The sequence below is a fragment of the Motacilla alba genome, chromosome 2, assembly GCF_015832195.1.
Source record: "Motacilla alba alba isolate MOTALB_02 chromosome 2, Motacilla_alba_V1.0_pri, whole genome shotgun sequence".
In the NCBI taxonomy this organism is placed as follows: domain Eukaryota; kingdom Metazoa; phylum Chordata; class Aves; order Passeriformes; family Motacillidae; genus Motacilla; species Motacilla alba.
This window is the reverse complement of record NC_052017.1, coordinates 90,887,263-90,914,886: the sequence shown is the minus strand read 5'-3', so window position 1 is coordinate 90,914,886 and position 27,624 is coordinate 90,887,263. Positions and strand designations below refer to the sequence as shown.

General features: G+C 40.2%; 2 protein-coding genes across 4 annotated transcripts in view; one reads left to right on the top strand and one right to left on the bottom strand.

The window, feature by feature from the left end:
• LOC119697115 (dynein heavy chain 5, axonemal-like) overlaps positions 1–10,401 on the top strand; it is a 146,413-nt gene extending 136,012 nt beyond the window's left edge. For all 3 annotated transcript variants that reach the window (XM_038127309.1, XM_038127306.1, XM_038127308.1), the window contains 3 exons: positions 3,227–3,435; positions 8,158–8,379; positions 9,720–10,401. In XM_038127309.1, coding sequence (XP_037983237.1) covers positions 3,227–3,435; positions 8,158–8,379; positions 9,720–9,938 — 650 coding nt within the window. In that variant the 3' untranslated portion in view covers positions 9,939–10,401. The remainder of the gene's footprint in view (positions 1–3,226; positions 3,436–8,157; positions 8,380–9,719) is intronic.
• Positions 10,402–12,393: 1,992 nt separating this feature from the next.
• CAVIN4 (caveolae associated protein 4) lies at positions 12,394–27,599 on the bottom strand. Its single transcript, XM_038127311.1, has 2 exons — positions 26,821–27,599; positions 12,394–14,508 (listed from the first exon to the last, which is right to left on the bottom strand). Exons 1-2 carry the CDS (start codon positions 27,229–27,231, stop codon positions 13,843–13,845), a joined length of 1,077 nt encoding a protein of 358 aa, XP_037983239.1. The 5' UTR covers positions 27,232–27,599; the 3' UTR covers positions 12,394–13,842.
• Positions 27,600–27,624: the final 25 nt, after the last annotated feature.

The following is a 27,624-nucleotide window of genomic DNA, read 5'->3' as shown; positions in this document are numbered from 1 at the left end:
GTCTTCTGTTGTCCGGTCTCAAGGTTGTTTATTGTTGGTTATCTAAAAGATTCTTCTCCCTGAACTGCTGTGGCCCGTTCAGCAGGTCAGACAAAGGCACACTGCCCTCCCAGGGGGCTGGTGCTATCTTTTATATCATATATTACGTACTACATGTTTATACTTTTTCCCCAATGCCTACTATCTATATTGAATAGTGACTTTCTACTCTAAACCAATCTGTGAGTGCCAACATCACCAAAGACATGGAGATTGGAAGGAGAAAGAAGGAGGACAGGGCACACCCAAATCCCTCCATCTTAGAACTCCTGACCCCCATGTACAAAACTTGGACCCCCGCGTACAAGGCTTAAAACCCCCCTGTACAGCACTCAAAAATCCTTCCTTTCACTTTGTGACTACTTCTACTACAATACCTAACTTGTGTGTGTGGTTTGTAATTCTTCATACAGAGTTAGTAATTTGCTCCACAGGCTAAAATCGAAGCCCCACGTGTCTTTGGCTGCATGCCAGGGTCTCAGAGCCCCCTGCCAGCGGCTCTGGCCATCCAGGGCACCCAGAGGGATGTCCTGGGTTCCCACAACCCGAAAACTGGATCACTTTAAAAAACCAGACTATTTACATTAATCATCAACAAAAACTAGTCATCCTCAGAACTGAGAAGTTTTTTGTGAGTTATTTACCACTCAGCAAGAGAATAGATTTAGATGTGGTTTAGAAGGAAGGTGGTATAAATGTAGGGCAATCAAAAAGGAGAATCCTAATTTCTAAACTGTGAATACTGTGCAAACAGTATGGTTATAGTAGATATTATTTTTAAAGTATGGAAATGCCTTCTTTTCTTTAACTGACCTGACCCTTCATCAGTCATTTTCGGATGGCCTTTATTCCATTCAAGAAAGGGAATACCATGGAGTAACCCCCAAAATAACCAAGTTATAAACAGTTGGCATGTCTGATTCATAGAACATTCGAGCCTGTCATGTTAAGTTCATAGGACATTCAGTCTCTTCATATAGTACAGTCCTCTGAGGTTCTCAGAAGTTAAATATGAGAAGCCTATGACATTGTACTATTAATTCAATTTATCAAAGATAGTTTTTCAAACACTTTTATCCCTTTTGTCTAGAAAGGTGGCATGATTTTCTCCTATGATACTGATTTTATTTTTAACAATTATTTTATTTTGTTAATATTTTTTATTATTTTTATCAGCCTATTTTGGCTGCAGGAATGCATCCCAACACCCACAGATGCCATTTAGTGCTGAAATTCAAGCACTGGATGCCTACTGCCAGAGATGACACCCACTCACTAGGAATATTTATGCAGCTATACGGGCACGGCCTGAGCTGTGAACATACCTCATCCTCAAGAACACTCTGGCTTACATCCTCAACAGCTGCTCTGAGTCATAGCAGGCAGACATCCTAAGGGATTTCACAATGCTTTGGGGCAGAGACTGGTTGTATCTCCCTATTTGAAAAGCTCCAGCCGGCCCAAAAGAATTGAGAAAGAAAGGAAAAAGTTGAATGTATCAGCCTGAAAACAAGGAATAACCAGAGATGAAAGAGTTCTTTCTTTCTCAGTTCAATGGTAGTGATCCCCAGGGCTAAACCAGGATGCTCCTCACTTGTTTTGTGCTCTCAGTACAGTTGCTCTGAAGTTGAAACCAACATGCATTGCAAGACTTTCCCCCCCACCTTTTTCTGTCTCTAAAAGGTGAATAAAGTGTATGGTGTAATACTACGTTTTTCTAAGCAAAGTGGAGAAGACATGGAGTGGCTTCTTTCTTAAATGTTGGTTCTCTTAGAATGTTGGTTATATATTAGGAAAGATTAATAACCAAAGAGAAGGCTTATAATTTATAAAAGTCTCTTAGCTACCCCTGAATGTGATTTTGAACCTGATTACAAAGCGATTGCAGAGAATGCAGTATAGGTGGTATTTTTAATATTTACAGTTTGGTAAAAGTTAATGGTTTTCTCAAATAATTTGTTGCACAAAAAGAGGTGCATATAAATGGAAACAGATCACTCATTATCTGCTAGAAGAAATTTGGGCCTATTTGTCATTTATACATTGTAAAATGCACTAAATTTGCACACACTGCCATAAGGACTGTTTAGGTTGTAACGCTGTATTCTTCAAAATTAAGCTGGTGTTTGGTTTCTGGATACTCTTTTCCTTCCCCTCAACTGAAGCCCTGTCAACCTCAGTGGAAGGAAGGGATTTGAAATGCATTCTTTTTACAGGCCACTTTTCCTTATGGGTATGTTTGCATGAACCATTGCAGTTTGTCTTTGCAGTCACCCAGACCACTTCCCTTTCCTTTCCATGTCCTGTGGTGGAAGCCACTTAATTCTGTTTGGTATTTCATGTTGTCCTTGTGGGAATTACAGCAGCTGTGTGTGTGATGATACATTGAACTTTGGTTTTATATGAATATTTAATCAAAGTTGGGGTACCAGACCAGTTTCTGTAAGAGAATAATAGAACCAGTTTCTAGAACAGAGAAGTCATCCTGAGGCATGGCTGTGTTCCAGATCTCAGCACTGTTGAGAGTACACAAGGTTTAGGAACTTCTGGCACATGCAAGGGTGTCACTGAAAAATCACTGTCTTAGTAAATGCCAACATTTCAGTGGAGAGAACAGCACTATGCATGGAGTACATGAGTACACACTGCCAAAAAAAAAAAAATCTTGCCTTTAGCTTTATTCTACCTCCTGCTTTCCCATTGAGAATCTTGATAATGGAAATGTACAAAGTTATCATTAGTAATAGTGAATTTCATGAATATAATCACTGCCAGTACATGCTTAGGATATAGATGAGTTACACAGTGTATCTCTATCATTGATCATGCATGATCATCCATTAAAATGTATAAAACTGTTTTCAATGATTAATCACATTCTAGACACACTGTGAATATAATGAATATAAATAATGTGTATGAGGGAGAAGAAGTTGTTTAAGAAACATATCTTTGTTTCTGATCAAAACAACAGAAGAAATATCATTTATCTTATCACCTTTAGCTTTGAATCAAGTCTTATAATTTTGAACAAATTAACTGCAAACTGATAAGACTGCAGCGCTACAGGTGTGCAATTAAGGCACAACAAAAGAGGGTTTATTAGACTTTGAATGTCATTTGGAAGTTTTAATTGCCTTTGCAAGCTAGGGGAAAGTTCACTCTGAACATTTTACTTATCTTCCAGGAACCATAATTATGTCAGAAGAATTGCAAGATGCTTTAGATAATATTTATGACGCTAGAATTCCAAAACTGTGGTTTAGGATTTCCTGGGAGTCCACTACTTTAGGATTTTGGTTTACTGAGCTTCTTGAGCGAAACCAGCAGTTCAGCAGCTGGCTGCAGGATGGCCGTCCAAACCAGTTCTGGATGACAGGATTCTTTAATCCACAGGTAAGATTGCCACATTGGCCATCATATCTTCTGAGTAACAGTTAAATTAGACCATGGGAGAACTTCAATTTGACTTAATATTGACTATGTGAAGTATAATCTATATTAATTTTTAGCATAAGTATAGAATAAAACGTCTTTGGTATCTACTGAAGAAATTTTTGCTAGAACAAAATAATGCTCCTGAAATAATGAAATACATTTTGGCTGCTTTAATTATAGTGAAGAAATTGGGTAAGTACATGCTTTCGCATTTCAGCCTGATCTTCATTTTTTTTACCTCTTCTGCTACAGTAATCTGTTTTTTATTTATTGGATGAAAATCCCTCTGAGTACAAAACAAGATAAGTTCCAGAACTTTGTCATAGGAAGAAGAGATTTGGACTTGGTTCTCAATCCTTGCAAATCAGTTCCTTGAAATGGAAGGTTTGTTATTCATACCACCCCAGAATTGTGCCAGACATGGTCTGCAGAGGCCCATAAAAAATACAGCCTCTCATCTGCACCGTCTAAAATAAAACCTGGCACGAAATGAAACACAAAAAAGGGAACAGCTGAGAGCAGAGTTAAAAGAAGTAAAGTATACATACCTAGATGATGTGTAGTTTCTTTGCAGAGCTATCCACATTCATTAATGCTTTTTGTGATACACAGATGTTTGTGGGAAGTGTGAGTTGTGGTAATGAGTCATTGTGAGAGTATCTAGCCAACAGGTTTCTATGAAGCCTTATGAGAGAGCTACTTTAAAGATCTATTTTAATCTCAGTACTTGTTAGCAATGCAAAAACTAGCTTAAACAGCTGCCTAGAATAGAGAAAACAACAGTGGCAAATATTCTCTAGGACTACTGCTGGGAAATATCCATCTATCATCTAACCTGTGTGTGTCAGCTGTCTGCTGGTACAACTTTATAGCATAGAAGGGGGCTCACAGAACCCCTGAGCAAAGAGTTCTCAAGTAGGAGGGAGAGCAGTAGGAGTTCTAATAAAATGATTATGCTTCCACACTTGGTTTGCTAACAACACGCTGATAGCAGCATTCTGAAATACTTCTGAGTAACTTTTGCAATCATCAGGCTGGATGCAACCCTATCAGCCTTTTGGATTTGTTGGTGTTTGCTTTTGCACTACTGATGAGCAAAAGCTGATAGAAATTTTGTACTGGACATTTCAGCGGTCTTTTGTGCTCTGGGGTTGCGTTGGTTCTGAAATTTTGCCAGCCCAAATTTGGCAGCCTACATTTTTTTGGATCAAAATAGCTGGATTTCTGAAAAGAGCTGCCAAATAATCAGTGTAAAATGTCCCCAAACAAATTGTGATTTAATAGACCATAGTAAATGAGAAAGCCTCTAGAAATACAAAAATTACACACTTCATAACCCCTAGTTTTTAAAGTCCCTAAATACATTGTGTGCAGAGATTAAAAAGTTTATTTGTGCTGACAATCACAAGCTTAAGAATCAGATGGTTATTGTAATCACCATTTTCTGTAACCTAGGCTGTGGGAGTGGCTAATTCTAAAAGCAATTCACCTGAGGAAAGACTAATTTTCTATTTAATTAACTATTATTTTGTTAATAGTCATACTGCTGTGTTTAAAATCAGTATTTCACGTTGTTCAGAAAATTGATTTTCGTCTTCTCAAACAAGCTGAGTTGGTGAGGTGTTAGTGCTGCAGTTCTAATGGCTTGTTTGTAATACCTGAGAAGTTGTCAGAAAAATCCTTTCATTTGTGAGATGAAATGCAGCTCCTAAGTCATTTGCCTACTTGCATATATCTCACTGTTAGCTTCACAGTCTATGGATAAATGCCACGGATAACACAGGACAATAAAATAGATTTATAGCACTGGGAAAACAAGGCATTCTGGCAATAAAAAATAATATAGGACCAGACTCTGCCTTCTCTTGGACTGTTTATACACTAGGATAAATTCAGTAATTTCACAGAAGTTAATCTTTATTTTTAGTGATACAAATGAGGGCTGGCTCAGACTTCTGTGAAAAAGAAACCCGATTCCCCATGTGTGTCTGCACAGGGCCAAGATAACTGGGGTGAAAAATGCAAGAAATGCCATGAATTTTCTTCCCAACTGGAAGTTAATCTGAGGTTATTGGATTTTTTTTCATCAAAACCTTGACATTAGGCATTTCTCATTTCTACCTCCCAATTTCCATTTAGTGGCTGACACTGTTTTGTTGTTTCCTTATTTGCATCTCTGTATCCAGTTCCTGTCACTTGTCCTATATATAGATTTTAGGCACTGTGAGGCAAAGCTGTCTTTCTGGTTGTGTGGTACTCAGCATAATGACAACTCAACCTACTTCTATGACCCTTAGATGCCAAAGTAATGTGAATACAAATCAGAATATGAAGTAGAATGCCTCTATTCCTCAGTGCCCACTTAATTTTCGCAAACCTGCTAGTTCTAGCAAATCTGCTCATTGTTTGTCAAGTGACAAAGAACCGCCAAAGTAAGGTTCTTTGAGAATATGATTCTGAGAGCAATATGATTCTGAGAGCAATAGACTTAACTGATTTTCATTTTTTTTTGTCATAGCTTCCATGTCTGTCTGCTTTCCCTCAGTAGAAGGTTCAGAGTTAGTTTGCAAATTTTTAAAAGGCAAAGGGGCAAAGCTTTAGCAGGCTTCAGTGAGCTGGACGGGGAGAAATTCAGGAAAAGGCAAACACATGTACAAGAAAAATACCAAAACCCTAACCAACCAACCAACCAACCAACAAAAACAAAACAAAAAAAAAGAGAAAAGATTACCAGAAACTGAAACAAATGTCATGGTAACTGGTGCATTATGTCCCTGACGGAGGATTTTGGGATGAACCAGAGCCTCAGCTGTACAGTGGCACCTCAAGCCACTTGATTCTGTCTTGCTCTTTGTTGTGCCATTCACCCGCTCTGGAGCACCCAGCTGGGCCTCCAGCTCACAGCTGCAGTCTTCAAATGCTGTCTAGGATTCATTCAAATGAGCAGATAAGCATGAAAAGTCCCACTGCAGAAAGTGTATTGGTCCTGCCATCTCTAGGAATAATCTGCTATCTAAACCTTATCCCTGAAGACACCTCACAGCTTGGAGCTTACTTTTACTCCAGTGTTTCCATGGTGCCTTTGAACTGATTCCCTTAATACAGTCATGGCTCTGTCCTCTTCAGGCTCTTCTTTCTTTAATATTTCAGTTTATCTGGGATCCAGTAGCCCTCTTGGGCCTTACGGCAGTGAACACTTCATGTATTTTAAACTATTGGTTCTAGCATGTTTCTACAAATTAAAATTCCACAAATTACTGCAACGATTCTGCTTTCATTTAATGGCATTTCTGATAGAAGAATTTGGCCTTTAATCCTGTCTCCCTCAGCTATCCACTGGAGTTCTCAACTACTTCAAATGCAATTACCGTTATCTGCGCTATCACAAAGCCTCTTTAAAACACTTGTCCTGGGGGCTCTGGTATTATATTAATGAGGAGCAACCAGTGTGAGTTAACAGAAACATCTGGGTTCCTGAAAGTCACCTCACATTCTCATAACTTGAAGGGTATTGCATGGCTACCAAGTGCTTGGAGCACTCCAGTGCTATCAGCCAGAGACTGGCTCCTGCGTTCAGCAGACAATTTGCTGATTTTCCCACATCTGACTTCTTTCCATTCTTTTGGCCCTAATGGTAGCTCAACAGAGCATCCCGCTCTGTGAATATTGCAGAAAATAAACTTTTTTCAATTCCTCATTCAATTCCCTCCTTCCCATCCTGATTTCTTCCTTGCTGTGCTGCTGGCTCACCGATTCCCACCTTTGTGTGTTCCTCATGTGGCTCTCTATCCCCCCCGACTCTGCCTCCAGACGCTTTAGTTCCCTGTTCTGAAATATGTCAAGAAACTTACTCTTTCCTAGGCGTTCTTTTCATTGCTCTTGCATATTCAATTTTGTGTTTTATTTGTTCACCTCCTCACTACACAAGTGGGTTTCCACAAGGTAAAATAATGTGTACATCTGCAGCGTGACCACTGGAATAGCAAAGGAGACTGCCCTCCCATCTCTAAGGACCAAGGCATTTCCCACATACTGAGCTGTGCTTTCCCATGGACAGCTGTATCCGGGAAGCTAACCAGCATATTCAGCCTGGCTTGTCTTTTGATAGCTTATACCAATGTCATGAGATTGTAGCTCTCTAGAGCAGAGAGTTAGTTTTATTCTGTGCTGCTGGAGTGCTCTGGGTTTATCTTGCTGTTGTCTAAAACACTATGTTATGGTAGTATATAAAGACTTCACTGAGCAAAGTGTCAGAAGCATTTCAGTATTTAATGGCATAATTCCAACTGGTACTTCCTTTGTGTTCTGTAAATGCTTCTTTGTTGACTGAAAAGCATTTCTTACAATGTTAGTGTAAGGAAAGATGAAGAATATAGCCAGTGTTAGAGAAATGAGAAATCACCTGTGTAGGCATGAGAGGTGAGTTATACAGACACTTCTGGTATGTTGAGTAAGCCAGCTTGGGGGCTGCTTAGCACCAACATGTGCACACCAATTATGCATGGATGCATTGTACTGGATTTACACTACCAAATTTAGTTTATATGCACATGAAATTCTGTGGGATGAGCTTTAATACAGCTGGTGTCATTTACATAGGAAAAAAAAAAAGTTGTAAATTGTTTAAATTCAAGGCTTTAAAAAAAATCCTCTGCGTCATATTCCTGCGTGTCTCCTTAGGGATTCCTAACAGCCATGAGGCAAGAGACAACTCGCATGAATTTGGCCAAAGGGTGGGAACTGGACAGTGTTGTTTTATACAGTGAAGTGACCAAGATGATGAAAGAAGATGTTGTTGGCCCTCCTCCCGCTGACATTGGTGGGGTTTACATACATGGCCTGCTCCTCGAAGGGGCCGGCTGGGACCGCAGGAACAGCAAGCTGATCGAGTCAGCACCAAAGGTAAGGACTGAGTGAGTGTAGCAGGCTGAGGCATATTGCATGTGCTCTAGGAAAACCAGGAAGAATGCTGAGTGCCTGCAGCAGTGGTTTCACAACAGGTTTTAAGAGGGTAACTAACACTAGCAGTGCAGGGAAGAGGACAGACTCTTTACCTGCCAGAAGTGAACAAAAAGGCTTCTGTCAGAAAATGAATTTAGGATGCATAGCACTAGAGCAGACCAGATGCTGGGCTTCTTGGCTTCAGGGGCCCTAGCAGCACAGTTACGTTTGAATAAAATAGTGCACCCCATAGCCAATCTTCTTTTGACTGACCAAGGGGGACCTTATCAAAGCTTCCTAAGTCCTGGGCTAGGTTTGATATGGAGGTCATTGTTTGGTTCACTAGAAATCCCCAGTGTTTGTGTTTTAATACGAGGCAGAGTATTAGTTCTGGGCTTATGCTCAGTTATCCATGCATTGAGTTACATTTTAGTGATGTGACTAAGCAGATTTAAAATCTGGCTATGGAGTAATGATTAGATACTGTAGTCATGGTCCAGGGAATTGTCATTGTTTGCACTGGTACTTTTTCCAAGCCAGTGCTAACTGTCCTGGAATCAGAATTAAGGTAATTCCTATCCATAGGTAAAACACTTCTGTGTCTGAGAGAAATTTTCCAAACCAAACCTTGCCAGCTGTAACTTCTGTTGCCTGGTTTGTCAAAAGACCCCTTCAAACATGGAGTTTACTCAAGTGCTCTGGAGTGTTCAGCAGGGTTCCATGTTGCTCTTGGATCTGGGTCTGTTTTATCCCGACAATGAATACTTTATCTTGTTGGAAGACCTGAGGGGATCTAGTTTGGATAAACACCCAAGAAGCACCTTGGATGTTAGAAGCTCCACTGTCAGCAGTGCAGAGGTAACAAGGAGGGTTGTTAGTTGGAGCTTGGTTTTTGTAGCTCCAGTCATGCCATTCAGGAAAAAGGAGGTGGGGAAAGAATAGGAAACACCAGTGAAAAGGGCAAAGGAAGGGAAAAAGGCAATGGTTGCTGTCCCTCCTAGAACCACCCTGACATTTTTCCGTCTACCTCCACAGGATGCAGGTTTCCGTGTTTCTGCTTTTCTGCTCTCCTTTCCTTCCAACAGGCTTCCTGATGGCTGTTGTCCCTGAGCTGCCATGGGCTTAAAGTTAGCGTCAACATAGCAACATAGTAGTGAGGGTAGGACTTGTACTCTCACGTGTACCTCTGCTGAGGTGCTTTTGCTGAAGGCCATCCCTGAATCAAGTTCTAGCATTAAGAATTCAGACGCCCTGTCCTGCTTCTGTGATGCTGAGCCTTGTGTATCTTTTAACCTTCTCAGGTGCTGTTCACGAGCCTTCCCGTAGTCCACGTGTACGCGGTTAGCGTGACAGAGCTGAACAACGCGAGGAAGCAGCAGGGAAATGTGTACTGCTGCCCTGTCTACAGAAAGCCTCGCAGAACAGACCTGACGTACATCTTCTCTTTGTATCTGAAAACAGTGCAGAACCCTGATCACTGGACTTTGAGGGGCGTTGCACTGCTCTGCAGTTCGAAGTAAGGAGGGACAGCTATGGAAGAAAGAACCGTCAAGTAGGATTAAGCTGCAGCCATTGTTATTGTCAAAGTGGCGGCTACCTTCTCACAGCAGGGTGGGAATTGGCAGGTGATACATAGAGATTATGTTACTTGCACATAAATCAGCTTACTCTGTTCAAAGCAAAAATACTACATTTATTTACCCTGGGAATATCAGAGGGAAAACAGCTGCAGGTATAAATTTGGCAACTCTTATAAAGCAAGTGAGAATATAATCAAGTAACTTGCTCATAGTGGAAGCACTACATAAAAAAGTGCTTATGATAGTGACGACTGCTCTGACATCTTATGGTGGTTCTTTTGTAGATGTTATCTTTCTTTTTAATACAATAATTTTTCATAATATAATATAATTATTTTAAATTCAACTTTGTAGTTAAAATCTCATTATCCATAGCATTATTAAAGCTGTAATGACAAGATAATTAAATGCATGGTAAAGTTTTATGTTTATCTGCATATATTTGAATATACAGTTCCTTTGATTTCGCATTTCTAAACTTGCTGGGTAGCTTTACTAATGGCTGCAACCATTTTCTTGAACAGTCACTTTTTAATGCAAACAACCATAGAAACAGAAGTGTTTATCTTTGCACAAGTACCTTTTGCACCTATTAACTCATTTCTAAACCTATATCCACTTGTAAGGAAGGTGTGCATACCCCCCACTATTAGCAGGAAGAAAGGTTTTAAAGTTTTTGCAGAGTAAACACATCTGAACACCATTTTTGCTCTATCAGTACTCACTCCCGTTTGCATTAATGCCTGAATCCTGCAAACTCAAACCTCTTAACCGCTTTTTGTTCTGTATTTTGCATCAGTTTGGTTTGAAAAAGAAGATGACACACAGTCCATACTTCACCTGGAATGGTTGAAGTACTTTCGTGTTAACCACCACTGCTGTCTACCCTGTAACTGAAGGATGAGTGATACTTCTTTAATAGACAGATGGCTATTGGCAGAAAATGTGTTTGGCTTCTTTCACTAGCACAAATTCAAAGCAAAAGAAATTATTGTTGGATGTTATGAAAGAAGGACTTGCAGTCAGGACTTTGTTGAATTTTTTTTTCTCCTTGTAAACACTTTTAATTTTTGTATAGCAAGTGTCTAAGAAAGTAGTTCATCCCTTTGCATAGCCAGTTTTACTCTGCAGTTAGCAATTGCGGGCCTCATTCCATGAGGAAGTTTGATATTCACACTCACACCCACAACGAAGTACAGAGTGCCAACTTTCTTCTTGGAAAACAGAGCAGACAGGGACAGGGTCCCTTTTTTTCCATTTAGCTGGGAGCAACAGTGCCGGCAAGATTATCTTTTCAAGTGAAACCAACTGTTCCAAAAAAATACACCAGGCCTCCCTGCAGTGCAGCTGTACATCAACAAATTTCACTGAGAATTTTTTTTCTGAGAAGGCTGAAGTATTTGGCTTCATGATCATTGATCTTGGAAATTATGAAAAAGATGGGGGATACTTCAAGCAGCAAAGTTTGTGCTGTTCCACAGAAACTGAAGTTGTAAACCATACTGCTTTCCCCATCCCCTACCTTTATGAGGGGATATGGAGTAGTTTAACTTTGATCTCTTGGTACATGTAAAAGTCAGGTCAGTAAGAGTGATAGTAATTTAAAATAAAAGATGTACACTGAAATACTTTGCACACCTGAAGAACTCACTACTTGCTGTGAAGCAAATCATGCTCTGACCAATTGAAGCTAGAAGTAAACATTAAAAAATAGATATTTGATAGACCTTATATCTGGTGCTACATGATATGCTCCATGGAAGCTGCATCACTTCTTTTCTTTGTCAAGCAAAATGAGAAAATTAAATGCTATATGAAGAAAATCTATAGGCAATGATGTTCTATCACATAGTGTTCTGCTGTATAAAAATGCAAAGAAATAGCTTATTTGCACATCATAATTTTCATTTCATATGAATAACTAAACCCTGTTTATCAGTTTAGAAAAATGCCAAATCTTGCAGAACAGAATGCAGGCCATATGACTGAAGAACCAGAAAAATCATACAGTATTTCACTAAAGATAGAGTTTTATCCAGAACTGAAGAACATAAAGTAACTTTGCTCCAAAAAGGCTTCTTATCACTAGTAAAGAACACCAAACAAAACCTTCAGTATATCCTACAAGCAAATGTTCTTTCCTTTTGGCATGTGATTATAGTAGAGTGGAGATGAACAATTTGCTAGACAGAAATGTGTTTCTTTCCCCGTCTCCTTCTCTTGCTCTATCCTGCCCTTCCACTCAGTGGAGTTGCTGCTCCCAATCTGACAACATTAATTTGATTTGAAATGTCACTGATACAGTAAAACATTGACCTTCCCCAACCAGTTGCTAAAGCTGTTTCCCTTCAAGTGGGATGCACACCAATCTAAATGAAAGAACTGGCAGGCAGAATACTTGAAATCAAACTAATTATATTTGAATGATAAATTAACAATTAGCTGGAAGTCTTCAAACAATGTATATAGATAACCAAGTTATGCTCTTCTGTTAAAATGAACCCAAGATATCAAATACAATCATACAGCTTTTGGCAATATTGTACAAGTTTCACACAGATAGTAATGACTAACATTGCTTTTGATAAGTGCTTTGAAGGCAACTCCATTTAAGAATGATGAGAGCAATACAGTCCTGCACCCCATTCAGCGTAGCAGTCATGTTTACAAACATATCTGATGTCAGGGCACTGGCTCCTGAGAGTTGCAAATAAACAGCATTCCATAGTCCAAAGGGTGTCTGTCTCATAATCCCTGAGGCTGTGACTGGTCAATAATGATGATGATAGGAAAAAAATAATTGGGTTATGGATTGGCCCTGTACATCTGTGACTTTGTAGAATAGATTTTAATTGCAGTGAAGCTTGGAAAAAACACAGAGAGTGGAAAACAAAACAATTCCCTTGTCTGGTCAGTTATGCTCATAAACCCTATTATCCTCTGTAAAGAATAATAGTTTTCTAAAAGATCTCAAGGAAACTGTAGTTACAATATTCTAATTTTTCTCTCAATTTATCCAGAACATACGCATTCATCTTATTCCACTTTTACTGCTTCATATCATTGCCTTTCTCACAATCTCCTCTTTCCAAAACATGAATACAATACTTCCTTCCTTTTTCCTCCTGCTATTCCATTTTTAATGTGCCTTCTTTTTCATTCTTACTTCATAAATGCACAAAACACATTGCTTACTTACAATGAAACTTCCTATTCCAGAAGTCTGGAAATAACCTGTAGTCATTTCAGGAGTTTCTCTTTTCTACTAAGAAAAAACCACAATTTACTCAAAACCCTATAATTCCTGCCACATTTTTTCATACCATGGGTAAAGCAGGAATATGCTCTTCCTGCTTTTTCTGCAAGGGTCCTTAAGTGATAATATTTGTACAGCTAAATGACATTTTTCATAGTTCCTCCTTTTGCTAAGATGAAGTAATAGCTTTGTTATTTTTTCTGATTAGATGAGTTGGTATAACATAATGGAAATAAATTTTATACTGTTGTACATGAAACGATGAGAGTGAGTAGGCTGTAAAGTGACTGCTGAATCAGTCTTGGAAATGCAGCAGATTCCCATCTCCCTTTGACACTGTGAGCTCCATTTGGGTTAACGATGGCTATCGGCACACGCGGAGACAGAGGGGGAGCCCCTTCATTCACTTTGCATGGCTTGACTTTTGTCAGGAAGACAACACTACAGACATCTATGTGCATGGCAGAACAACACCAACACGGTTTGTGATATAACACAAATTCACACATTTTTCTAAAGCTGAGTGAGTACATACTGTGTTCTCTCTTGCTCAGTGAGGACAGTATGGGGTGTGTGCTCATTGACTCCTTATACTGATTGCTTTAAGTCTAGCAAAGGGACGTCATCATCACCTCCTCCTCCTCCTCCTTCTTTTCTTTCCTGCTTAAGGACAACTTCTGGGATAGTTACCCCTATTTCAGTTGACTGGGAAGCACCTTTTGTTGCACTATTCTTGTCTTTCTTTACCTTAGTGATCACTTCTGTGTAAGAGATTTCTTCAGTGAAGGGCTCTGCTGCTGGGAGCTCAGAGGCGATGTGTACACTGGCTTCCTGGATCCCCTCCTGACCTTCAGCTCCTGTTCGTTCTTTGCTTTTTTTATGGATCTTGAATGTCTCCTTGGTTGGAGCAGCTTGTGAAATGGTTTTCTTGATCCTTATCCCAGACTGTCTCAGTCTCTCTCCTGACTGTCTGATCCTCTCTCTCCTCTCAGGGGTTACTATCCTAGTTTGAAGCCTGTTTACCTTCTTGCCAAAATTTTGTCTTGTCTTTTGGATATTTTCCCTTGAAAATGCCTTTTTGATGTCATCAATGCGCCTCATGCCCGATTTCTTGAACTTGGTTGCTTTGCTTTCTTCGATATAGTATTCTTCATCAGAAGACAGATCATCAGGTGGGAAGAAATCATCCTCTATAGTTGCACCCGCTGTCATCTCTTTGATAACAGAGAGAGATGAAGGACACTCGGTTTCCTCCTGTGAATTAAAGCAGAGAGTCTTATTCCAGCAAGTGTGTTTCAAAAAGTTGGTGGTTCAAGCATGGTTTGTTTTTTTTTTTTTTAGTTGGCTTGCAGTTAATTAGTACTAACTGAAATATAATACTGTAACAAAGTAAGGTAGGCTTGTACCATCGTACCCAATCTTTGCAGAACACAAATGGCAAAAGAAATGTGTGCCAAGTTCTCTAAAGACATTATATACCTGATTTCTTTAAATTTCTTTAAAGATTTCTTTACACTGTGGTTCTACCTGAAATTAATTAATGCAATGGTCCTATGAGTCCTGGCCTCTAATTCTAATGGTTTTCAGACCAGACTTGTCCAGGGTTTGGTTTTTTTTGTTTTGTTTTGGTTTGGTTTTTTTTGAGGTTTTTTATTTTGAGCTTATCTGCTGCTTTGGATCAGACCTAGATCCATTATTCCTCACCAATAAAAGCAGATAATGTAGACAAAAGAGGCTCTTGGAATTGTGTCAGCTGTACACTGTTCAAGCAAATGCCTCAATGGTACGAGTAGCTTCAGTCTACTACTATTACCAAGACAATTGTGCATTTTTTGACTGTTTGGAACTTAGCAAACACTGCTGTTGCTGCCCAGAAGGGAATGAACCCCAACATATTAACTTACATGTGCTGGCTGCACAAACGGACAAATCAGTAAAGCTGGGAGATGTTATTTGGTAAACCCAGTAACACACAATTCATTCAGCACCTGCACCATCGCTGAGGTGAACATGATTTGTTCCATCTGGAAATGTGTGATATTCCTGAGCAAGCACCTCTGTCTCCTGTGGTGAATTTGGTGGCTTGTTTGAACATGCAGAATCATATATCTATATGACACATCTAATGTATATCAGCAGCATGGTTGGAAATGGTGACTATCTTAGATAGCTTAGCCCTAGGAACTCTTGCAGCCTCTCCAAAGAAAAATTGCTAGAGGCTCAAAGCTCAAAAACATGGAAGACTTCTAAAAATTGTCCACAGTAAACAAAAAATTTACCAAGAATGAGCTAGTGGTTAAGGTCATCCAAGAGAAAAAAAAAAAAGGGAAAAAAGTTTATGGCAATGAACAGAGAGAATCTCCTAAGAAAGCTGTTTCCCTGATCTGCATGGACAGTACAAATTTGTGTCTCAGAGTCAGTGAGTTACTTCTATCTAGAAGTGCAGTGCATGCAGAACTGGAAAACTGTAACTTTTAGGAGGGGTATGAGATTGACAATGCCACCCCCTCCTTCCCTACCAGCTTTTTGCATGCACATGCTTGTGCTCTTCTCCCAGGAGGAGCAGCCCTTTGGGGTGCAAACAGATGTATGTACAACAGCTGTATGCCACTTTTCTAAGCTGTTTCTCATTAGTACTAACTGCTTCAGCTGATTTCTGGGGCATGGCAGTGTTAGGACTCTACCCTTTGTATTATCATCCTAATGTAGACAAGAGGAGAGATATTGAAGCTGTGAGCTCATGAATGGCAAGTCAGGCTAACTGAATATTTTGCTGTGAACTTCTTTCCGGCCAAAAAGATGTCTGTCATTTTTCACAGTGACTCATTAGTAGTGAGTCATGTTCTTTTACATAAAATAACATACATTGAGCTATTTGACAGATAAAGCCCACTTAACAGTCTCTCATCATGCCTTGGCTTCAATAAAAACCCTCTACTAAAATAGTTGTTAATGCTTAGAAAAAACAGGGACAAATTATGTTACATTGATTACAGCAGAATGTTGTTCAACTCATCTGTCAAAATCAGCAGGAACAAAACTACAATGCTTTGCTAATAATCTTCATTAACGTGCAAATTAACATTAATTATATAAAGACTTCTACACATAAACATAATCTCTTTTTTCCTGAAAATTAACTAAAAACACAGCTGGATAGTAATTCCTTACAATGTTTTTAAATGATACCCCACTCCTTCAGCTGAAATGGTAACAAAACTATTTCCGGAATGAATATTCTGAAATTTCAGTACATACAGAGATGAATACAATATGGGGAGAGGAATATGCCTTTCATATGAAGATTACTTTTTAAAAAGAGGGAAGGCAGAGACACTATTTTCTCTGCAATATTTGTCTTCCTTTGGAAGAATTTGTCTGTACTTTTCTTCAATTGCCAGATTTTTATTGTGTTTACTTTTAGTCTGTTAGCTACAGGAGAGAGCACTTTATCTTTCCTACTCATGTTAGAATCAAAAGTTATGAACAAGAACATGTGAGATGAAGATCTTGTAGATGAGACACAGAAACTAGAGCTGCATGCAGATCCTGAGAAACATTTTCATTCTCCTACAGACTCTCAGCATGAACTTTGCCAAATCTTTGATTTTCTTCTTTTCCTTGGTCTCTGCACACATCTTGCAGAATCAAATGTAGCAAGGCAAAACATTACTGTGAGTTTCTATCTCCTCTCAAGATTTCTGGATGTTACCGAAGTGGAAAGTATTAGTGAGCCTGTCTAGCATGTTAGGAAGGTTTCAGAATAAAAATTCACTGATTTAGGCTCAGTAGGTGAGCTTTTTAATCTGCTTCATTTCTCTTTCTCCTGCTCCTAACTCATTTCTTCTTATCACTAGATATCCGTGGGGCAGGGAGAAGAGAGGAGCTCATCCTTCTTAAGGCAGGAACAAGAAGCTTTAGACCCAAGTGGGAAACAGAGTCAAAGCATATAGCTGCCAGCTCTTTATAAGCTCACTAAAAACAGAAGACCAAACACCTACTGATTTCAGCAGCACAGAACAAAGTCCTAAATTGGGTGAGAGCTTTCTCCTTGCCTGTAAAGCAGATGGGACTGGGAACAGCAGGACTGGGCAGTCCAATCTTTGGGGAGGGAGAAGGGAGTTGAGCCATTGATGCTGCTGCTTTCAAGCTTTTTGTTAAAAATCTGCTTAAGCATTTTGCTAGGAAGAACTTGTAACCACCACTACCCCTCATGGGAGCTAAGGGAGGATCTAAAATGAGGACAGGAGATTATTTCACAGTAAAATATTATACCAAGCAGTAAATTATTTTTAACATGATTTGTTGAGGAAAGAGGCATGCAATCATAGGGGCGGTCTATTGATTGATACATAAGACATGTACTCTGCTTGCCTCATCTACTGGAAAACCACAAAGACATGCACAGAATCAGGCCAGAATCAGAAAACAAATCTGTGGAAGCTGAGCATTCCCTTTTCCTTTCATCACTCTTCCTGGAAAGAGCACCTGCAGAGGGTGCTCACACTGGTCCCGATATGTTTGTTTGCCATAATTGCTTATTGGACATAATCTCCTGAAATGTTATCCACCACTCAACACACTGGAAAGAGACTTGGACCTTTCAAACAGAACAATATTTTTTCCTTCTCTTCCAAGAAAAAAGTTGGTAAATCCGTCATGTGAGTGTTTGATTTGGAAGTTGTCTTCGATTTGTACAAGAAGTGTAACGTGTTATACTTCTTGTACACATGCTCATATTATGCATCTCCCACCTTCTTGCCCTTACGTGGTCCGTCCACTAACACAGAAACATTCAGGCATTTTCCACCAATTTGAGAATGGAGCTGGGTTCTGACACAAAGAAATAAGTGCTCTTCTGTGAATCTGCCTGTGTTCTGAGTCATTCTGTCTGTCCCCCCCAAGCTGACATCTGTTCTGAGCAACCATGTCATGGCTCAGGTACCTTGCTTGTAGAGCTGAACATTATCAGGGGACAAGGAGGTTGAGAAGAGAGGTTGTGTGTTATGAATGGGTTGTAGGAGGAGGGAGGGGAGAAACGAGTCAGATTAGATTGTGTGTTGAAACTGGAAATGTTTTGGAGAAATGCTTGTGTCTGGAAGGACATGAAGCCTGGAAGGAGAAAGACTTCAGGTTTTGTCATAGCAAAGGAGGGACTGAAAGCATTGGTTGAATGGTAAGGGAAGATCCTGGAGACCTTTGCAGTTGTAGTTGCAGGGTGGTTACACCCACTGTTTAAGAAAAAACCTTAACAGAAAAAACTGAGAGTTATAACACCATAACAGAACAATTGCACAATTCAGGAGTGGCTGGTGAAGCCCCTGGCAGGGCAAGTTTGCTAAGAAAGCGTCTTAAACCAGAACTTTTTATTTTCCTATTTTTTTGAGTATTTAAACTCTCAAATATGCTTAGCCAAAGAATTTTGAGTTCTTAAGGACCTGGCTGAATACAGAGTAAACATATAAGTAACCCTCAGCTTTGGTGAAGAAGGCCAGCATGGCATTGAAACCTAACAAAGTCTGACTCCATCACTGGCATTTTCACCCCCTGCTCTCATTTCAATTTCATTCACAATTACAAAATTTTCAAGGGGACATAGACTATGTCTTTTAAGCCCTCCTTCTGCTCTTCAAACTTTCCATCAGTTGCCAAAATTCTGGCTGCTCAGCACCCATGGGAGGGAAGAGTGACCAGTTTGCAGGCACTGCAAGCATCTTCTAACCACAAGGAAGGGATCAAAGCAGTCACATTTTTTCCCACAGGCTATAGTAAAGCATTTATGGGGGAAGGCTAATGCACCTGCTCCTCAACCATGCAAAGGGAAACGTGCTGACTTTTCCATCCTGCTGAAACCTTAAAACCAGTAGGTGAAATAATCTTAAATGTGGAAATTCCTCTAATCAACCCTATGAGACTCTCAAGGTGGCGATGCCCAGATAACTGAAACACAAGGGAAAAGAGGCTGTGTCAGAATGTGCCTGCTTGATGACCCTGCCTGCACAGTCAGGCTCTCCTCTTCTCTGGGAAGAGAAAGGGGCAAATGGCAGAGCAAATTGTTTAGCAATGTCTCAGGTATTTTGCAGCCGTGGTGTCCTGGCAAAGATCAGGTTGGCTCTAAAAGCAGCCTTCACTTACTGCTGCACCAGGGAGCCAAAGCGGGCTGCTGGAAGAATGTCATGCCTTCAGCAAGGACTGCCAGGTTGGGAAAAGAAAAAAGGGTTGTTGAAAAGATTCCCTCACAAACTTACTAGCTAAATTTCCACTCTTTGGGAGCACAGATGGCATCAATAATTAATAGCAGCAGTACTTTTATTTTCCTTAAGAAGATGTGTGTTTTTCATTTAGAGTCCACTTGATTTGCTAAGCAAAGAGGCAGCATAATGTCACTGTAAAACAATACTTAGGCTTTACTTAAGTGCATGAACATTTTTAGTTATAATTTCAGTAATAATTTAATGTCATTTGAAAAGAAAAAATAATGGAATATGAGAACGTTTTAATGAATGTAGCCAATTCAAGAGCTTTACATCCCTTGTCCTTTTGTGGTTTTTTGTATATGTATTCAAAGTTTTGTATTTCAGTTCTTGGATTTTGGCTTCCAAAATTGGCAGAGAGGAAAAAAGGTAATGCACTGTATTATGCTATAAACTGGTTTTGTGTTCTCTTTCTAAATAGCTTGAAAATGTAACTCTAAACAGCTTTAATAAAGGCAACAGTTTTCAGCTGTCAACTATTACCTAATTTCAATCAACGCTTTAGCAGAGAAAAGCTTTTTAAAACCAAAAAACCCTCAGAAAATCAGAATGACTAAATAAATAATTCATTTTTATATATCTAAAATAACATATATGTATATATATATATATATAATTATTTATTGTATATATAAAATCAAGACTCAAAATGGCCTTAAAGAAACTGCTCACAGCATTAAGTAGGGAGGAGAGACTGATGAAACTCCATAACTAGGAGTCATTGTGTTGCACAGGGAAAAGGTCACAGCAAATGATCTTTCAGCCTCAGGGTGTATGACATGGAAAGTGCAGGTGATGATTAACACAAGCACAGATGGGACTGACTGGTGATCACCTGACAATTCTGAAGCAGAGCACGAAGCAGCAAAATGGTCAGTGGCTACCCAGTACCTGCTGTGGCACTGCTGCTGTGTCTATGACAACTGGTGATGCAAATGATGGGCAGCTTATGGGCAGGAAACTGCATTGCCACAATGTTTTAAACAAATCTTACAAATTTGCATGTTGGATGAATGATTTGTTATTCAGACTGGTAGCCAAGGTAAATCATTAAAACACCTCCTTGAAATCGCGCTCTAAATCAACATGAAACCACTGATGAATAACCAATTACAAATCATTCAGTACTTTTACTCATATTCTAACAGTTAAGAGTGAAGCTTTATAAATCTCAAGTGATCCCCTCATTTCTTCTGCAAATATGTCATTTCAGAATCTCTGACATCAGGCCAAAAAACTGCTCAGATGTGAGAGAAAACAGGATTATTTTAAAAGGCCACCTAAGAAATTTTATCAGGTAAACACTTTAGCATATAAGACTTTATGGCTAAGTGGTGTTGCTGCATTTAGAATTATTTTTGCACAATGGAAAACCAGTCTGGAACAGTCAACTCCCCTAATTTTTCTTTTGTGGAGCCTAATACACACCCCTTTTATTTAAATTCTGACAGAAATTCATTAATTCAACCACCAGCACACAATGACTACAAAGGAACTCATCTCATTTTCCCATTATCATTGTCTGTGGCTTGCAGCAGTCAATGAGCAACCAGTTTCCACTTACACCACATCAGTGGAGAAGCCCTTGGCTCCAGGCTACCACATGCTGCATAAAAAGGACAACTGCAGCTTCAGGGGAAAACAAAAGCTTCATACTTTCTCTGTTCTGCTATTGCTTTATGGAACTAGACCAGGGAATAGCTCTGCAGGTCAGTTTGCAGGCTTGTGATCAAACTGGTGGAATTCCTAATTTCCAAGTTTTCTGGAAGCCCCTTGCAAGTGAAGGGGAAAAAGCATTGCAAGGTGTGATGGGACAGAAAAAGAAATATTTGGTAATGTTTTGATTCATTCATTCATCACATGGTGACTGTTCCTACAAGTCAGCTAGACCACGGAAGAGTTCTCAAGTACAAGTGAGAACTCCATATGAACTCATTTCTGGACAACATTTTAACTATATGGGGAGAGCAGATACTTATAAAGTAGGAACTGGATCCAGAAGTAGATGTCTACAACAGGTTGGGGGAATCAGGTTCCACACACTTCTCTCTGCTTACTTGAAAAGGAATATAAAGGCCAAATGTACAAACATCTGTGGTACTGATGTCAAATTAATGCCTGGCAACATGAGTCCTGTCCCAGATCCTAAACTTCCTGTTTGTGACTTCACATATTCCTCATCTCTGTTCCTGTGCTGTTTTGATCAACTTTTTTTTTCCTGTACTAAGGGACTAATTGCAAGGTTTGGCTATCTTCAGTAGTGTTGAGAATATGAATCCCAGCTGCATGTCCCCAGTCAAGTCCATTCCCAAATCTGTGCCTCAGGAATGAAGGGTTTAGCTGAACAGCTGGATTTGATGATCTCAAGAGGAATTTTCCAACCTAAGTGATTCTGTGATTCCATTCTCAGATACACACGTGCCCACAGCAGCCAGCCACAACTCCTGGTGACAATTCCGAGCAGCCTCTAAGACCATGGAGAAGAGACGTGACACAGGAGGCTCATGTTGTAACTGCACTCCTCTGCTGACTTGCAGGGCAGCCCCAAGGGAAGGGGGTTCTCAGCCTTCAAGGGAAGCCCTGAACAGCTGCATCCAGTGCAAATGTAAACTAAGATCAGCTGTTTCCACCACTCAGTGCTAATAGGTGGAGAAAAATCAATGCCAGCTCTGCAAAGAGGACAGCCTGTCCCCTTGTGAGGATCAACCCAAAGGAACAGGTTTGGGGGCACCAGATCCAATGGTGTTGAGTCCAGCTTGTATGGACAAAGTCCTGTGAAATATGCAAACCACTTCATTTGAGGAACACAGAAGCCCAACATCTGTTTTTTAATATTTTTTTTAACTTTTTCTTTCTCCTCATTCCTTGAAAACATGTCACTAGAAACACAGTTTTTCTTTAGCTGGTTGATAGCTTCTCCATTAGTGGCTGCTGCACAGCACGGGGCCAGCTCTGCACTTTGAACTGGAGCACTGGGCTCAACAATGCAAACAAAGGGCTCTCATGACACTCTCTGACACAATAATTGGGTTTATTTTATTCTCTGTTTTCTCAGCAAAGGCAATTACCTATCCCAGCTGTAAAAATATTTATTAGGTTTCTGCCACAAGACTCCAACAAAGGCCCTGTGTCACTGGGCTGCTGAGGCCAGTGTTCTGCTGTCAGAGGTAGTCAGTCAATTCACACTATTTTTTTTCCCATTAAGTTTTCAGGCTGCACTTTAATAACATTTTGGGTTTCCTCTCTTCCCATGAGTTCTGGAAGGCAGTTTTGTCCAGATGCTGTCTTCAGGACAGGGAATACATCCATGAATGAAGACATCCATTTATGGTTTCAGATCAGAACTAAAGGTACAGGAACTACCACCATGTACACTATAATTAACATTATTCCAGCTGTAAAAGTAATTTGGTTTCTTGTCTATATTTCTTTCTGTGAACTGACAGCTTCTAACTTTGGACACATTTTTTTTAGTATGAAACCTTTTTTGTATCAAGATTTTCAAGGAAGATATTACACAGTTGACAAAGACATAAACACACCTTCAGAAACCAATTGCAAGCTTCACTTCACATTTCAACACAATGCACTGCCACCTGTTGTTTTTTCCAGATTATAAGGTAAGATACCAGGTACATAAATATGAGAAAGGATAAGACCCCCTGTGTTTCTGCAAAACAGAAAAATGATCAATGAGCCACCTGGCACAGTCTGCTCTGGGTGAACTATTTAACTCCATTCTACTAAGGATTTTGTTCTGCAGGGCCATTTTTGAGACTGTCATTCTTATGCCCAGATGGTACCAAATTAATGGCAATCTCTCGAGCTCCTGACACCCTGATTTCTACCGCCACTTCAGATGAAGGTGCTTCCACTTCAGGTTTCCAGCCCATTATCCCCATCTTGATCTCACCAGTCTTACTGTCCTAGTCGTTATAACCACAGAATGTCAGTGGGCAGGACACGACACATACATTTTAACTTATTTATTATTTATGCATAATATCAGAGGTGCATGCAAGGCTGCTTCTGTGAGCCTCTCCCAGTGTGTGCAGTGGAGCAACCTAAGGGCAAACAAATCAGTTGTAACCCTGCTGTGTAGGTCAGTCAAGCCATAATCTTGGTTTATGACACGTCCACTAATTTTAGAAGTCAGACAGCAGTGAGTAAAACAAATGCATGTGTCCCTCCATAGGAACCAGTTACTCATTTATGGTGCTTATGTGAAGTAATAGACAGAAAGCCCAGTAACAGTAACATGGACTTTCTGGTTCCTGAACAGTTCCCTTTAAATAGGGACTTGCAGGACACGCAGAAAAGCAAATGAAACAAGATCATTCAGGGTAAAAAAAAAAAAACACAAAAAAACCTTTAATTTCTGAATAATTTAGTCAGAATGATTTAAACTGTTAAATGCTCTTTGACTTCAGAGAAATGATAGCTCTTACAGCTGGTAACTCAGACTAACCTGAACAGAAATGAGCAGTGACCTGTACAACCTACAACATCCTTTTTATTCCTTACTATAGTCTCAGGGCACACAGCACTCCAGGGTCAAAGACTTCACTAGAAAGTCTGAAGTAACCTGGCGTTTTTAATCATGCAAGTCAGCCTGGGGAGGAGAGCTGCCTGCTACCAAATCTTTTCCTCAACCACATGGCCTTCTAAAAATGAATGCTCTCAATTCCCTAATCATTCTGCTCAAGGATGATCACTTTGTCTTTTTTTAATGTGAGGATATCGCCAACTCCTTTCATCATTGCTGAGATCTCTTGGGACAATCTCCCTCAGCCAATGATCCTTTTCAACCTGCCTACTCTCTCCATCAATGATAAGATCAAAGCTACCCACTTGAAAGAAAATCTTTAGTATTTAATTGGTGTCTCCTTTTTCCTCATATGCTGATGTTCTGGCAAAAGTTAAAACTAAAACCCACACGTGCTCGCCCGTGTAAAGATTCCATGCCAGCAACACACGGGTCATTGGCCCCATCACAATGTTCCAAATAGTTCATCAGAAAAAAAACACCTCTCTACAGAAGAGCTGTCAATCACAGCCACAGAGTAAACAGCTTGGTTATAGCCATTTGTAACGTATAGCACAGGGAGCACGCTGGTTCCGTAGCTATTAACAGACTCCCACTCGTCCCAGCCAAGCTCCAGTCATTCAGGTCTTGGCACTGCAGCAGTGTGCCTACCCTGGTGCAAGTCAGCAGTGTGAAAATCACTGCACTTGTGTGAAAGAGACCTTCCTAAGTGTACCTGTGCCTTGAAGTCACAGTGCACTCCTGCCTGCCTAGACTGTTCCACGTTTCGTGCAGTGCTGCAGTTATCCCTCTCCAGAAAATGTTAAATGGCAGATCCTAGAGGCATCCACATATCTGCCTCTCCTCCATGCAAGAGGGAAAAGGTTGTTCAATCTACTTTACAAAAAGGATGGAAGTTAAGGAGGGAGTCATTCATATTCTCACTGACAGTTCTAAACCACCGTAGGAAGAGGAAACCAGAAAGACAGGAAAAAATGCTTCCTGAAAAGTACCACCTAAGAATTAAACATACAGAACAGGGTGCAGGTCATTCTAGTCCAGCAAAACCAGCAGAGAGATCATAAACTCCTACTGAAGGTGATTCTTAGAGAAAGCACATATTGGGAGAGTCGCCTTTTGTATGAAATATCTGAAAAAACCAATGGCTGTTCTTTACACCTGTGTGTAAATCCATTTTGACCATGTTTTACTATATTTTTAAATAAACAGCAGCTCATGCCTTGCTAGCAGAAGAATTTACATCATGTAATGAATAGTTTTTAAAGAAAAAATACTTTGCAAAGCAGTGATTCTGCTGCAGTCATTACGGTAAAGGCCCATCAATGAAATGGCATTATGTCATTAACCAGGGGAGTCACAGAGATTTATTACCTTTAGCTAGGAAATGATTTGCAAGCAGAAAGTGAAAGTGCCTGTTTTCTATTCCGTGATGATGATGCAGCTTGCAATAATGGTAATAATAGGACAGATTTGGCCTGTACTTTCTACTGAACAACCATAGTAAATTATTCAGTCAGAAAATCTGGGAGGCACAATTTGGCTGTATATGGTACTAACATAACATTAAAGAGGTAATATTCCCTACCTTCAGCCTTTTCTCTTTTTTTCAGCTATTTTTTCCCAGTAGTGGAAAATGAACTATTTAAGAAAGCTAGGTTATGAAGAATTTGTCAGCTGCTCACCGTGGCGAATAAACTCAGTGAGACACACGGCTCCATTCATTGCAAATGATGTCATTTATGTACAAACAGATGCAAGATCAGAGTGTAAAACTGAGTGATGGGGGTACATTGTATTACTCATGAGGAGTGGTATTTTCAAGAATGCCTAACGAAGAATACAACTCATTTGAAAGACGCTTTAGCGACTTGCTGGTAAAAAAGGAGCAGCCATGCTTCTGGCAAAATATCAACACTCTTACTTTCTACTGACCTGGGAAGCTGGGAAGTTCCAGCAGAGGCAGGATCAGACCAAATGTGTTTCACAGCACTCATTGACAAGACCCCAGAACTGTCTGCACTGTTTGTACAGGTGCAAGTGAGACCGTGCTGTTTTGTGAAACTTCTCTTCAAATACAATTATTTTAATGTCCAATGAACTTCCTATAAGGTCAGTGAAAGAAACTATATGATTTCTTTGCCCACTGTGACTGAAAAAACAGTGCTATGTTAAAGGCTTTCCAAGGTAGACAATGCAAGGGAGTATTTGTTGTCATGAAGGGTTTGTGGGTCTGAGCCTTAGTTTGTACATATACTGCTATAGACTGAGACAATTTAAAAAGTCCCAATTCGCCAGCAGTATGAAGGCCTGGGCAATGCTGCAAGTTAAAAAAGCCATATTTTGAAATTAGTGTTAGAAGAAAGTCTGCATTTCAGGGAGCTTGAAAAGACTTTTGCTATTTGCACTTCTACCTAATACGGTGAAAAAAATAACAGAGATGAATGTCAGGCATGGTTTGTATGACAAGATTTACAGGGCCTGCCTCATATTACCCTTCGGAGAGGCAGCAAATAGTCCTTGCTGATCTGCAGTTAATCTTACACGACTGGCTCAGAAACCTACCCACACTAATAATAGACCCTGTGTGCTACTGCCAGTAGGTTCACACTGAAAGGCATTGGGGAGCAGAGACCAGTGTTAAAGAAAGCATAAAATAACTCCTTTGTCGGACAGACTGCACCTTTTGCTTTGTTAACCAACACCTCCCAGAAGTCACCAAGGATGTGGGAAAGCCACAGTACCACAAGAAACGAGGTTCATGATTACCTGATAGATCACGACCCGGAATTTGTTTTTTCTCAGCATCTCCTCCTGTTTTGCTTCCACCTTCCGCACGCTGGTGCTCTGCCTCTCCACGCGCGCCCGCACCTCCTTCATGGTGGAGCTGACTTTGCGGGTTTTCTGCAGCAATTTGTTCACCGTGAAGCCTGTATTGCCATGAGCCTGGGCAAGCTTTAACATGTCAATCTGTATGGTCTTGATGGCATTTTCCATCTCCCTGTGCTTCTCCTCTATCCTTTTCTGGCTCGCCTGCACACTGTCAACAATATTGGCCACTTTGTCCAGGACTGTCACAATTGTGTAAGCTGCATCTTGCTCTTCCTCCTCCTCGATGACGCTGGAGAGACGATTTTGGTGTGTTTTGTCAGTGTCTGAGGTGATTTCACGGCGATCCATTCTGCCTGCCTTCAGCCAGGCTGGAGGGAGGCGAAGTTTCGGTGATCCTGCCAGAACGACTCTGGCACTGTTGCGGGGAGCCAGGGCGACAGCTGGCTCCGGCGATGCTCAAAGTAGGGCGTGAAACGCCGCTCCTGGAGCTTGGTCAAATACTTCTGACTACAAAATATCCACACATGATTGCTCAGATACTTTCAGCAACATGAAACCCCTAAAATTAGGAAGCAATATCTGGAAAGGAACATACGTTTAAAGGGTCACGCTTCTGTACTGATGAAGTTATTAGTGTTAATCCAGGAAAGTTAAGCAACTTGCTAATTAAGCAGGAAAGCAAACTTGCATATTTTTAAAGATCTACTTTTGTTTTCATGTTACTGGAGTGCTTTCCTCTGA